This window comes from Psittacula echo (assembly GCF_963264785.1).
Source record: "Psittacula echo genome assembly, chromosome: 10".
NCBI classification, from domain to species: Eukaryota; Metazoa; Chordata; class Aves; order Psittaciformes; family Psittacidae; genus Psittacula; species Psittacula echo.
The window spans coordinates 13779321-13794216 of NC_137741.1; the positions used below are offsets into that span (position 1 = coordinate 13779321).

Sequence of the window (14896 nt, forward strand, 5' to 3'; positions counted from 1 at the left end):
ATGGTTGCTAAACAAGAGGTTGTGCTGCTATCAAAATACAAAATAACATACAGCTGCCAAAAGAGAAATAAGATGCAATAATGACAAAAGGTTTCACCTTTGTCAAACAAGCCATGTTTGCCCAGCTACGCTGGCAGGAGGGATGATAGCTTGGTGTATGGGAGCTGCACCATCAGCTCGATGCTGTGCTACTGAAATAGTACACAAAAGCCATTTAGTATCTTCCAGATTCTCTAATCCATTCTCCAGTCACTAATAAATTAAGCAGAAAATTAAATCAAACACATTCAGGAGAGAATGCTCTCAAGCTGTTGTCCTGAAGAGTGAGTTTATTTGGATGCTTATTATTTCTGGCCTGTACAATGATTTAAACACCTGGTATAAATTACTTATTGGTAGTCACATTCATTCCTGAGGCTTTTCTTCTAGCTTATGCTAACACCAAGAGGAAATGGCAGAAGAAAAACTCACTTGTTTCTGGGTAGTGTTCTGTACTCTCCATTTGCTCCTTTTCCCCAGTAGCTGTTTTGACCTCCCTGGGACCCAAAATTGCTGCTTTCTCCAACAAAAATGGAGCATGTCACCTCCAGGCTGGAGCCTTCGTCTGTCGGGAAAGTCCCATCACTACAAGCAAAGAAACACCAGGTAACTATACAGCACCACAGAAATGATGAATTAACACTTAATTACACCACAGACACAGTAAAAATTCTTTCTTAATCTGTAAAAATTTTAAAAAATGCGTTCACTGGTATAAGGGTGCTTTAAAATCTCTTTAGAAACCAGCAGGTTAATATTGAGGTAGCTTCGCGCTCAGGCATCAGTAATAGAGGTAACTTAGCCTGGGTAAAACCAACTCTATAATATAATTGCTCTATACTGAGTTGCTTTATAGATTTTTAGCTATATCCCTGCAGCGAGAGCCAAATATCACTGATTCTCATTGCCTGCAGTGGGCTTTGGATATGCCTTGGTTTTGCAGGTCTTTTGCAAAATGGGTGCAGACAGTAGCAGCAGGAGCATGGCAGACATCAGCAGAGGTGGCAGGAGACTTGCTGTGCCACCACATGGGACCATCACAGCCACCCTGCCCTGGCAGCACACAAGCTACAAGCAATACTGCTTGGGACAGAGCAGAAGAAAAGCCTCCCCAAATGCAGAGCCAGATGTTTAGTCTACTGGTTCAGGACCTACCGCCCAAAAGGAAATATTCAGCAATTACCATGTATTCCCCAGACATGCTGAGGCAAAGAGAATGAAAGGCTAAATTGCCCCTTGTATTAATGGCTGCCTAGGGAAGACTTGATGTGGTCTGGGAGGGAAACGTGAGGTTTCTTGTGTCTTACAGTAATTGCCAGAGGAGTGTCTCAGCTTCCATTCTTCAGTCTGTTACACTGAGGGGAAAAATGGGAAGAAGTTCCATTTTAAGAAATTACCTTGCCAGAGTGAGTCCAATTCCATTGTCTGAAAACCTGGGACGGAAGAAACAGAGGTGTAAATGATGAGGAATGTCTGCAGTGAGTTTGGCCTACAGGCCTATTTATGTCTGCCAGGCGGGTAACGATATAACACGCAGTTAAAGTAACCTACCCTGAGTTGCAGAATATAATGTCGCCACCCCTTGCCCAGGCCCCATGGTCATTATTTTTAAAAGCAATAAGACCATCAATCACGGCAGGAACTCGTGGCTTTTCAGGATCAGCATCTTGATGTGGGCGAAACCTGAAGCAAGGAGCTTAGTTAATGCGGCACAGGAGACATAGGAATCAGCCTCAGACAGATGAGGTTGTGCCTGGCAGACCTCGTTTGGCTTCCACACATCAGCACAAAGGGCCTAAAGAGGTGATATGCCCTGGATGAGAGTCAGGCTATTAGCTTGATTTCACTTCTGTGCCTTGGTACAAAACAGAAAACAAGCATTCACAAAGGTGGAATTCTGGCCCCAGTGAAATCAACAAGTGACTTCTCACTAGACTTCAACAGCCCCACATCTACTCCCTAATTTGATTCAATGTGATTTTAGAGGCATAGAAAACATTCTTCCAGAGTCACTTGGGTCCTTTTGCAATTGTCTTTACAAAGTCCATTGAGAATCCCTGGGTTGATGCTAGAAAATCAATTAGGCACTTTCAAGAATCTCATTCAGCAAAGATAATGGAGTAATTGAAGCTGCTTTCCTTCCATGTACAGACCAGACCTCCGTATGCTTCTATGTCTGCGGAAAGAGAAGCTATGATATGAAAATAGGATTCACTCTGGGAACTGGGAGCTTCTCAATCACTTGTAGGTTATATCTTGTCATGCTGGCTGTTAATGGTAAATTTGTGCTGTGTTTGGGAAAATATCATCATTGCTTTTTCTGCGTCTGCCCTCACCTCCTACTTCTTCCAGCTGCTGTACTAGGGAATATGTCTCCTTGGTGCCTAAGCGGATGATCCTGGCAGTGAAGTCTCACAAAGGAACACAAAGTCACCCTTTCAGCCATATGGGAGCATAGTATGTGACATTGATAGGGGATGATGGAGGAAGAAAAAAGCCAAAACTCAACCAGGAGCAGGGCCCAATTTCTGCCACAGCCTCCTCACACAGACCCATAGAACTGCAGCAAGCGAGAAAATGGCCTTAATTTACCTGCTTCTGCTCTGTGAAATGAAGCTCAGAGATTTTAAAGCAGCTGACGAAAAGCTCTGAGGCTACTTGACTTTCCTCATTAATCCTAGACCAGACTCAGCAGCCTCTTACATCATCATTCAGATGTAAGTTCTTTTAAGTAATTAATAAGAAATGTTGGTGATTACAAAACCCACTAATGGACTAATGGGATCTGGATCCCCTTCCACATGCTTCACTGCTTAGTCCTCATAACCCCAAGTGTATGGGTATCATTTTTTGATCCACAATAGTACAAACAGTTAAGTGCATAGCTATGAAGTATTTGCCTCTGCACATCAGAGACAGCTTGTGTGTTTTCTTCAGATGCTCCAGCCGTAATGAGGCACTAATGATCTGCTAAATACAGTGCAGAAGCCAAGAAGCAATACAAGGATCCAAAATACTTAACCATACAACATGTGCTTACCTGGCATTATCGACAGTGAGATACTCTCTGGGATCTTCAGCGTTGGCTCTCGTTGTCTTTACTCCTTTTCCAATAAACAAACCGGCCTGAGAACACACGCGACTCCAATTATTTTAACAGATCACTGAATAGAAACCCAAGATCCCAGATTTTTACCAAAGAACATGGGCAGCCAGTGCATGAGAACACAGTCAGCCCCTGCAGCCTGGGTTTTATCTTCCCTTTAGGTGTCACTTGGCACCGCTCAGCATGACATTAGCACAGGATGTAGCACGCTGAAGTCAGGACAGAGCCTGGCCTGCCATATGTTATACATCAGCATTGTGGGCTGTCTTCTGACCCAAAGCAAGGCACTGAACTCCCACTCTCTCCCTCTCTCTTGCAGAAAGCTATAAGGGACTCTGCCAAGCTCTTGATAATTTTGTGGAAAAAGACTGTTGTTAAGAAGTAAGATTTTAAATAAAGAGTGACGAGTCCCCTGACAGTCAAAAGAGAACATGAGCAGCTGTAGCCAACTTCAAGACTTAGGGCAAAGCAGCAGCTGTCATAGACCAAAATGTAAAATATACATGACACAGAACAGCAATGATTTCAATCTAGATTCCTGAGAAATAAGTTAAAATGCTCTTTATAGCTTACAGATTACATTTTCATGTCAACAGTGTATTTGGGGGAGAAAGTGTTTTTCTTGGAATTACTCTTGAATTTTACATCTTATTTTTCAAAGGTGATGAGGAGGCCCTGGCACAAACGGCTTCTGCTCATCCCCCTATATGCCCTTGTACCACTGTGGCCAACAGCAGTGCTCAGTGTCCTGTTTGTCATTCCTTAAATCTCACTTAGTAGTAGGTGTACCCATGGCCTGGGCTCATCCCCTCTAGCACAGGCATCAACTGAAGTGCCTGAAACAGGACCTCCATTCTGCTCAGTTCCCTCTTTGCTCATTAGAAAGAGCATCACCCCCAAAAGTTGACTGTGTCTTGATATAGTGTTGAAAGAACTTTACGAAAATGTAAGACACCCATGACCACCTGATTTCAGAGCACCACACACAGTCAGCCCCAGGTCATACAATTATATTGATAGAAACATAAAAAAAACCCATCCACGTGCCTTGAAATTCGAGTGGACTCTGTTGTTGTAAAATACTCCCAAGGGGGTATATTCAGCCTGTCCCTCTGGATATTGCCCCTCAGACTGTCCAGTGGGAACTCGGTGGAAGATGTACCATATCCCAACATCCTAAAAGACAAAGGAAGGTCTGAGAAATGGGACACTGCAATTAATGACACAGGTTATCCTGGAGGTTTAGGGTTTCCACTATGCTGTCCAGATTTCTGACCTGAGCCTGCCAAACATGCAAATCCCAGGGGGCACATACTAGCCCATACTGTTAAACCTCCCAGCTAATCCTTTGGCATGCACAGTGGGTCCTTGGGTTTTAAAAATGCTTATATTGTGGGTGAAACTCAGATGGTTTATTAGAAAATATAACCTTCTCCATACAGGCACATTAAACAAACATGATTTGAAGAAACATCAAAGATAAAAAAAAAGGAGAGAATATATATTTATAAATATACATATAAAATTTCATTGGGCTTTTAACTATTAACTACTAACATTTGCTAAGAGACATCACACACCATTCCCAGCCACAATGGTGAGAGAAATCAGTGTGAGAACTGCAGGCAAATACTTGTTCTTAACAAAGGTTGCAAAAACACATATCCCAATTTTATGATGGCTTACTAAAAAGTCATTGCCCTCATGCTAATGACATCAGTAAAAGTAGAATATATGGCAACCAAAGGCAAAGCATAGCTCTTGCCATTAAATGATTTTACCTGAGCACCAGCCGCTGCATTCTCTATTAAGTTGTTGTTTGGATTTGCAATCCAGAAAGTGCTGACAGCCCTAAAAAATCAAAATCAAAATGATCCTAAGCAGTTACCAAACAGGAAGGGATACATTTTCATAGCACTGCATTGGACTTGAGCCACAACTCTCCTATTGACTTTAAAACTCCACACAACCTTTTAATGACACTCTTCAAGGAAAAAAAAATCATCTAGTACTGTCAGATATGTTCATTTCTGGAGCCACATGCTGAACCTTCTGTAAATTATATGAGACTGTTAACACAAAATCCATGCTTTGTTAAATGCAGCTGAAGGAAGCCCAATATCTTTTTATTATTATTATTATTATTATTTTAAGTTAAACAGCTTTGTACAATGACTGAAAAGTGAACTTCTGGTTTGTGTTTTGGAACTTGAGGGGCAATGGCAGAAGCTATGGGATTCTCTATGGATTTTAGGAAGCTTCTACTCAGAAAACTAAACAAATGTCCATGCAAACCACAAATGGCTTGTTAAGTAGAAGATTAAAGACATATTATTTTGATGCTTGTTCAAATAAGGAGTTTTTGCTACAGAGGGAAGATGAGCAGTGGCAGAAACAGAAGCCAGATATAGTTACGAAAACACTGTCATCTGTTGTCTTGCTTCATTTGATAACATCATTAGCAATAATAAAGACCACATGTAAAAACACTGTAAACTTTTCTCACGACTGTACCAATTAATTTGATCATTCTAAGCAAATCTAAATCATGGTTTATCCACAACAACCATTATGTAATCAAGAACCCACACTCCTTTGTATTAACAGAACCACGAAATACATGCAAAATAAACCTGTATTAACCATACCAGCAACCCTAACATTTCAGTGCCAATAATGGTAATTAAGTGGGATTGTTTACACAAATTAGAATAATTTGTTTGGCTACTGCATCCTGCTCCAGAAAATGTAAAAATACAAATTTCCTTGGCTAAAGTGGGTTTTTGCTTGCAAACACTAGCCTAGGTCCCTGAGTGCCTGTGTTCTAGCTCATCAGGCTCCAAAATAGAAGCTTACTTTTGTCAGCTATATCAGGATATTGTTTATTGTTGAGTTACACTCCCTGTAATTTAGGCTAATCTGTGCATTCTCACTACATCTCTTGAGGTACTCTAGATATTCATGCACTCATGTACTATTGACCAATTTACTCTAGATGCCCCAGCCTCAGTTCAGCCCTGGTGAAATAAGGCAAAAACTCCCTTTGTAGTAAGTGATGTTTCCGCCAGCCTGTACCAGGGCTGAAGCAATTTGATTTTTCAGACAGATTTCATGAAGCATTCAACATCCAACTTAAAAATAGTTGAAAGGGGTTCAGAAACAAGCAAAGAGCTCTAATATATTTATGATTCTTAGGAAACAGAGACAGGAATAACCAGCAGCAAATATTCCTCGTTTAGGATTCATGCAGGTGTTAAAAGATATCGTCACAAGCAAAACACGGTCAAGTAGCTAAATCATTTTAAAATGAGAAATTGTAGAAAAAGCTACAATTTTTCATTTCATATCAAACAGCCCCTTTCAAAAGTTTCACCCCAGCTTTCTTTAGGACCCAGCTATAAAGCATAAAGCCTGATTACAGCTCCCAGAGCACTTACATGCAGTCAGTGCTCGGCACAGGAATGTAATCTCCATAGACATTGCTGCGGATGGCGAGGCACATTGCCTCACTGCGATCTGAAGGCAAGATTGTCCCTGGCTTTGTGAGGAGGCCCAAGTTGTGATAGAATGTATTGCGCTGCTCCGTCCCATCTTCCAGGAAGAAACAGTGCCCCAGAGTGTCATAGCCAATGGTGTCTTTGACCTGGGAAAAAGTATACAGGTCATCAACCATAATGCTAACAATAGCAGGAACTATAACTGATGTGCTTTGCTTGTCAATAAATGCCCAAAATGCTCATGGAGTGGTTTTGCCACTGCTCTGCACAGCGAGCAATGCATAGGCAGCAGTCCTGGAGCTAACTCAAACTACACCCAGTTTGCATAACTCTGGACTGATCTTCTTATACAGTGAAGCTGCTATTAAAATTATTCAGGGAAAGACCACATGCATAATTAAAGGAAAACTGCAAAATACCAGATTTAAAGCTGTCTTCAGCTCTAAGAGATAATAATTGGTTCAGTGTCATGGAGTAAATATCTGCATAAAGACAAGTGTATCTTGCATGATAAACCAACAAGTTAGGATGGTTAATGAAGACATTTTCATGAACTGCAACACTTCCCAAATAAAATAAGAAAGTCTTTAAAATGCACCATGTGAAGTAGTCTGTATTAACGAGACTTCTGTTCTTTCTTCACTCTCAGAAGGTGCACAGCCACTTCATTCCTGTAATGATCAGCTTGGGCAGGGATGGTATTTTACTGTTTCACTCTATTTAATATTAATTGACATGCAGAGGGATATTGCATTAAACCTTAATTTGACCAAGAGGACTTAGCACAAGCCTCCTTTGATGTACAGTCTTATGAAGATAAAAATTCAGAAATCCTTCTTTTAAATGTAAATACCAAATCAGGCTAGTTAAAATACCAGCAATTTGTTACTAAATCTTACTGAAACCTTAACTTTGTACTCAAATAATCCCTGTCAGCATATTTATTCACTCATCAGGCACACAAAATTCCTGTTGACGTCAGAGTTATGTCTGTGTAAGACTGCAGGATTAATTAATATTAACCTACATGGTTATTTCTGTATACTTGAGGGATAATTGAATCCAGACTAATATCCTGGGATTTCCCCTTAATAGGCTGCAACTGTACATAACATCTGGAGCCACAAATAGTATAGTTCCCATAGGTATATCTCTACTGGATTTCATTGTTTTCCTGGCAGTCACCCCTCAAATTTGTCATCTGCTGCTCTTGTTTCTGCTTGGATGAGGTGTTCAAGAGAGAGTTAAAAATAACACACAACACAGCCAGGTACCCAGCTGCTAACTGATATAGTTGAGAAATCCACTGAGACCCTGCACACAGGTACAGTGGCTTGAAATGAGCTACAAGGAGGGTAACAGAGAACCTAGATGCAACGATGCTGAACATGCTCCTGCCAGCTTGGAAATACAGATAGGAAATGGATTTAGATAAAAATGCAAGTGTCCTTGCCAGCTGCTAAGAACAGCAAGCCTGGCTACTTCAACCCTTCCAAAAGACAGGCAGAAGCTGCTAAGGAGGCTGAAGACTATTTTTGGAAAGAAACTGTAACAACAAACTGCTTGCTGTTTCAGACAGCATTTCAATTGTACAGTTTCATTCTGCTGAATTTAGCTGAAGTTTGGCTAACCTGAGCTTCAGCCAGCTGCATTAAAAAACAGCCTTGTATCCAAAAACAGGTTTTAGCTTGGATTAATATGGTTAATCACAGCTTTGTAATTGCATGGCAGCTCTGAAAACTTAAATACATGAAACTATATTGATCACTCTCCTCATCAGAACTAACGTAATTTAAAGATCACATACATTTCAATGAAAGATAAGGGTCCATGCCATTACATCAAAACCCCAATAATTGATCAGTTCTGGCACATCACAGCTAGGAACTACATGCTTGGAAACAAGCCCACCTGTGGCACTGTGACAGTGGCATATTACTGTGTGTGACAGCATGAAACACTGTCCACAATACAGGTGACAACCCCACCGGTGTGTCCAACACTGAATGATTGAGGTAACCCTACACACTGAATTATAAATAGTTCAGCAACACAATATGAGTGACCTTTATGGGCTGCAACATTAGACATAAAGAACTACAGTAGTTGGTGTATGTCTGACGTGTGCCAGGGCAGTGAGAGGCATGTCACCACCTGCTTCCCACCGAGATGGGTAACCCAAGCTGCTGCACCGCAGCGCAAACCTGGCACACAGGAGCAGCAGATGGGAGAAGGGCCTTGCAGACAGCGCTGTCTGACCAGTACACAGCACAGCACAAACCACAGCACTCCAGCAATGTATGTCTAAAATTACATCCTCTAAACCCTCAGGACAGGAGTGGGATAAACCCACCTATCTGGTTTATGCTGCTTCAAGGGCTGAAGTTTCATAATGTGATGCTAAATTTGGTACCCATCTATGTTATTTAACTGCCTTGCTCCGGTACACATGCTCTTCTCTGGAACTGCAACTTATTGTAATTTATTTTAAAGCAAGGCTTTTAATTACATTTTAATAACTCTTTATCTTAATGGCTATATTGAAATCACATGATTCTTCCACAGGATCACATATTTAACCTTTACAATAAAACCTGTTCACTGATTTATGGACTCAAAGCCCTCAGTGGTCACATGCTGGGGGGCTGGATCTCACTCCTGGATTCTTGATCTCACAGCTACTGCATCCCACACATCCAGATAAACCCCTGACAACCTCACTTTTGATAAAGACCAAGACCATACACCATTCTTCTCAGGACCAACATTAGCATAAGGCTTAATTTTTCATCCCTGGCAGATTCCTTTAATTCCAGAGGTTTAATACCAATGGGAGGAGAGAGGGAGTTAAACCACATCCACACACACTGGGCAATTCTCCTGCCACCTAAAGGTTCTGTACACAAAAGCAGGCTCTACAGCCAGAGGGAACCACATATATAAGAAGTCAATCGATAATTTTGAGTGACCTGAACAATACGAATGCAATTTAGGATACATGAAAACTGGGACTGGGCTGTTCATGTCCTAGTTACGTAAGTCCAGCATCACATTTTTGTGAATACATCCTTTTGGAGGGACCCTTTCACACAAGGGTCCCACCTGAGCACCTCTAACTCATGTCTTACACAGCTTCATGTCCTGGGTTGAGAAGAAGTTCTCAGGAAAAACACAGGAGGCCATGGACAGTTCAGGGAGTGTCTCTGCCTGAGCACACATCACGTGAATGAGGAAATGCCCACAGACACCAAAACACTGTTCAAGGTCCTGCAGAGCATACAGCAACTGGATGTGTTGAGGCTGGAGCAGGAATCTATCTTTTCCAGCTGGGACATGTATGGCTTTCTAGGGGTTTTTTTGAGTTTCTCTCCACAACACCCTTGTGAGGATCTATGTCAGAGCCAAGTTCCTGAGGGTTTTTCTGGCACTGAAGCAGACATTTGGGTCTGTCCCTCTCATATTTCATTCCCTTTGTCATGTGAATATCTTTGTATATATTTCACATTGCTCTGACTTGAACAATCCCTGTCTATCTCCTTTGCAAATTAAAGGCCCATTGCTTCAGTCAGGTCCTAAAGTCCATTGCTTTAATTTTAAATGAAAGTTTCTATCATCGCAATCTGTCCAGAATAACATGGCAAATATTTCACTATGTATCATCACACCTTTAATAATATTAACTAGGCAATACCAAGAACCTGAAATTCATTTCAAAGAGCTGCGCTACCAGAGCAACAGCCCTAATCTGAACACCAGTCAAATGAAGTTGACAAGTTGGGACATTACTTGGGGTAAAGATGGCTTGTGTCAATAATCTATTTTCTCCTTGTATCACAAATGGTTCTTGCTGTTTAGCAGTACCTAAGCAAATAAATGAACTCAGTACTAATAAAATATGTTTCCTACCAGAAGGCCATGAGTCCCATGTATGGCAACACACCTAGAGAAGCAGTGATGGATAGCCAGGTTATCAAGGTACGTCGGGCGCTCGTATCCTCCTCTTTCATCCACATCCTCAGCCAAGTGAAAATGCACAGGGTAACTACCCAGGATTTGCTGCCCCATGTTTTTCAATTCCACTCCTGACAAGTGAACAGAGCTAAAATTCCTTAGGATCTGTTGAGACAAATGTAGATGTAGATTGTAGGCATTACAACAGAAACAGATGCAAAAAGAAAACCAACTTTTTTCTCTCTTATTAGGCAATATGCTTGCAGAGTAACACAGGGCCTGATCCCAGAAGGAGGTGCCAGCTCCATGCTCTGGCTTGGAGCAGCATGCCAGAGGCTGCACACCTACAGGCACAGGGCTGCCAAGGACCAGCTGCCAAGCAGCATGTGCAGTGTTTAGCAACAGCAGTGTATGACAAGGGACTCCTGCCAGCTACAGAAAGGGGCAGCGATTATCACCAGGCTCTATTTCCTGGCAGCTTTATCTCTGTCAAGTGAGTTCAGACCTGCCCAGCTCCTTGATTTCCACTGACTGAGAAGTAATTCTACACAAAGCTCCTTCAACAGCAAGGCTTTGCACCTCCACCAAGAACACATGGGACAACCAAAAGGAGACAGAGCACAACAGGGTGAGAGCCAGCACTTCTCTGAGCCATGAGGGGTGGGGGAAGCTCCGCAGAAAGCACAATTTCTACAGTGACATCTCGTGAACTCTGTATACCAACCCTACTGACAGCAATGCCACTAAAGAATCCCCAGTAACCCAGAGAAGGGTATGAACTATGCAAGGCTAGTTCTGCAAGATTCCCTTCTTCACAGACAAGTATACTTTTTCCCCCAGACACAACAGTAGTTTCATGCATTATATTGCTTGTTTTACAAACCAGGAAAGGAATCATCTGAAAACACCTACAGGCATGTGCATTAAAAATGACTCACTTTAATATGTCCTCCAAATGTATCGAAGGAGAAAAACTGGCATTGATTTTGTCCGTAACAGGAGTCTTCCATTTCTCCTTGAATAAGTATATTTCTAGTCAGAAGGCCAACCTCTGCCCTCATATCGACGCCATCTATGACTTCTCCAATGTGAAGATAAAGTGGGCTGCCTGTGAGAATCAAAAACCTCTTTATTCAGGGTTAGCACTGCATCTTCATTACTGCCTTGTTCTAAGCAAGAGCACATTTTGAATTTAAGCAGTCACCAAGTCTGGAGATATGCCCAGTTGTATCTGATCCCAGAGGAGATCAGCACTTCCCCTGGCTTCTACAAAGGATTGATGCCTTGGTCAAGCTTTCAAGTCCCAATATAATATCGGAGGCTTCACCCCTTGTATGTGCCCATGTGTTTATGGGACAAAAATCTAGCTAAAAGGACAAGTAAATGTAAAATGTAAAAGACAAGACAATGTAAATATTTACCACAAATGAGTAGCTTGATAAAAATATTTCATACCATCAATTTTCACTTGATTACTTTTACATTCAGGGCAAGGAAGGAGATTAAACTCTTCAGCCTGATGCATAGAATAATCTGTACTGGCAACAACGATTCGGTCACCAGGTAACCAACTGGTAACCTCATCCACCAAGTGGAGAATTATTCCATTGGATGCTTCCACTTTAAATCCATTATGAGGCACCCCTGAAAAATGAAGCAATCAATTATTTTTGCAGTTGCACATAACACAATCATGCAATTAGTGGAAGAGCATATGAATTTAATTTTTATGTAGGCAACTGGGTGTAATAGAAGGGATCTAGCCATTAAATATGCCAGTGTTACTCTTTGTAGGCAGCTAAAACTTTACTTTTCAAGAATGATATTGTTAGCTTGGTCACTGTCTATGCAAGCATGACTATGGTATTATCATATGTCCCATCCCTGGGAAGCGTTCAAGGACAGGGGTTGGATGAGACTTTGAGCAACCTGGTGTAGTGGAAGGTGTCGCTGCCCATGGCAGGCAGTTGGAACTAGATGAGCTTTAAGATCATTTCCAACCCAAACCATTCTGTGGTTCTATGATTAGCATTGTAGTTTGGATTCACAGCAGCTGGAAAAAGCAGAGCAAAGCAACAGAAGACAAGCAATTGTCAGGGCAGACGGAACCTTTTATCCATCCACTGAAAGCAGTAACGGTAAACCGCGTCCCATCGTAAGTGAGGAATTCTCTTCGGGCTACTGCTAACCCCGTGTTTCCACTCCCGTGGTACTCCCGTTTATCCTCTGCTGCGGAAGGCTGATCCCCTCCTAGGATACCTACCAGCGACCAGGGCTGCCTGAGGGAGATGGAAGGAGTCGGTGACATCCTGAACCCTCCACCCCCGAGGAACTCTAGCAGAAGCAGGTTGCAGGGCAGTGTGTCCGTCCCTCTTCACCCTTCCTCCCCCCGATCCCCGCCCGCCCCGAACCCCCGGGAGGGCGCGGCGGCCCCGGCGCGCCGGAGCTGTCCATGGTGTTGCCGCTGGCCCGCGCCCCCCCGCCCGCCGCCCCTCACCTGTGTCGCAGGCGGGCGATGTGCGCGCTGCCCAGGCGGTCCCGCAGCAGCAGCCGCGTCTCCAGCGTGAGGCTGCGGGCGGCAGAGTCCCCCACGGCGGCCGCCACCACCGTGCCGGGGGGCTGCATGGCCAGGAAGGAGCGCAGCCGCCCGCACTCGCCGTGCCGCAGGTGCGTGTCGAAGCGCGCCGCCGCCAACACCCGCGCCGTGCCGGCGTCCAAGATGCGGAGGTTGAGCCCGCGGCTGCCCCACCGCCTCTCGGAGGAGTAGGAACCGTAGCGGAGGCCGCCGGGGTGCAGCGTTTTGTCCAGGAGGGTCCAGGAGTGAGGCCGCCGGCCGTGCAGCTCCAGGACACCGCCGCGCCCCACGCCCAGAAACTTCTGCCCGAAGCCCTCCACGGCCCCCCCGTCGGTGGCCCGCCCGTACAGTGAGATAGTGGCCCGCGAGCCGTAAGGGCAGCGCTCAGAGCCGATGTGCAGCTCCCCGCCGTCGTGGATGAGGATGTAGCGGGCGCGCAGGGTGATGGGCGGCCCGCGGGGACGGTCGGCGAACACCAGCATCCCTGCGGGCGAAGGAAGAGAGAGGGATCGGGGCTGAGGGAGCGTACGGCCGGGGCCGGGAGGTGCCACCCACCGGCAGCCACAGTCCGGCCGCCAGCCCGGGCTCCAGCGGTCCCGCTTACCTCCGTCGCGGATGACGAGGGAATGGAAGGCAGCGGAACTCTCCAGGCGCAGAGCCGCCCCCCGGCCCACCACGGCGGCGCGGCTGGTATCGGAGCCGGGTCGCCAAGGGGCGAGGTATGGGTCGGCCTCCGGGCAGGTCCCTGTAAGAGACGGGCGGCAGCGGCGGGGCGCGGCGGGGCGCGGAAAGGCGCGGAGGGGCGCGGCACCAACCTGATGCGCTGCCGTCGCTCGCTGCTCCCCGATGCGTCCCGCGGCGGCGCCGAGACCTGGACCGGCTCCAGGTCCGGTTCCGGCGCAGAAGGCAGGAGGAGCCGCTGCTCCCCGGTGGTCCCCGTGTCCCGGGAGCCCCCGCAGCAGCTACCTGCAGCCCGCAGCCGCGGGCATCCCCGCCGCAACACGTGCGCCGCCGCGCCGGCTCCTTCCTGCGGATTCGCACGGGACCGGCGCAAAGGCACATTTTGCTTTTGATGTGTTTTGGGATTTTTGTCTTCTTTTCTCCTCTCCGCTTAAAGTAGCAAGATCAAAACCAACCACCCCCCCCTCCCCGGCTCCATACAACCCCAGACACGGCGAGGCAACCACAACAGCAGCAAGAACAGAGAGCCGGCGAGGAGAAAACCCCAGCGGCAGATGGACGCGAGACAACAGCGAGTTTCAAACTTGAGCTGCAAAGACCACTTACCTATCCCCGGCAGCGCCGAGCCTCGAACTTTTTTCGCCGCCTCTCGGAAGCTCCCGACCGTGCTGTCGGGCTCCCCGTTGGCGGAGGCAGGCGTGGGCAGGGGCAGGCAGGCGCAGGCAGCTCCCGCTACTCCGCTCCGGCTGCCTCCCCTCCGTCTCCCTTTTTATATCCATCTCCCAACCGCTGGCGGTGCCCGCACTGTTTACAGTGGCGGAGCTGCTGGCTCCTCCCAGCCGGGGACGATCCTTCCAGCCTGGACGTATATCTGCAATCGGCGGTCCCATGTCCGGGAGAGTACCGCTGGCCCGCAACCAAAAGTCTTCCAAGTCAACCAAACCCCACCAGACGCCCCAGGGTGACGGGCGAGTCTCGGCCCGAAGGCTCTGTGGAGACCCGCGGAGCCCCTGCTATGTTCAAAGCCCGAAACAAAGCATGTGTCTG

At 45.6% G+C, this 14896-nt stretch overlaps 1 protein-coding gene across 1 annotated transcript in view; it reads right to left on the reverse strand.

Annotated features, from left to right (window-relative positions):
• Positions 1-14896, reverse strand: part of LOC308225670 (cell surface hyaluronidase CEMIP2-like) — a gene marked incomplete at its 3' end in the record, with an annotated part of 53687 nt that overhangs the window by 35016 nt on the left and 3775 nt on the right. Inside the window, exons 2-14 of the mRNA XM_080626753.1 lie at positions 13773-13913; positions 13091-13652; positions 12703-12872; positions 12049-12237; positions 11532-11701; positions 10549-10758; positions 6583-6788; positions 4927-4996; positions 4193-4321; positions 3080-3165; positions 1591-1722; positions 1437-1472; positions 472-624 (exon numbers count right to left, since the gene is read on the reverse strand). Of these exons, the coding sequence (XP_080482879.1) occupies positions 472-624; positions 1437-1472; positions 1591-1722; positions 3080-3165; positions 4193-4321; positions 4927-4996; positions 6583-6788; positions 10549-10758; positions 11532-11701; positions 12049-12237; positions 12703-12872; positions 13091-13652; positions 13773-13913 (2254 nt within the window). The remainder of the gene's footprint in view (positions 1-471; positions 625-1436; positions 1473-1590; positions 1723-3079; positions 3166-4192; positions 4322-4926; positions 4997-6582; positions 6789-10548; positions 10759-11531; positions 11702-12048; positions 12238-12702; positions 12873-13090; positions 13653-13772; positions 13914-14896) is intronic.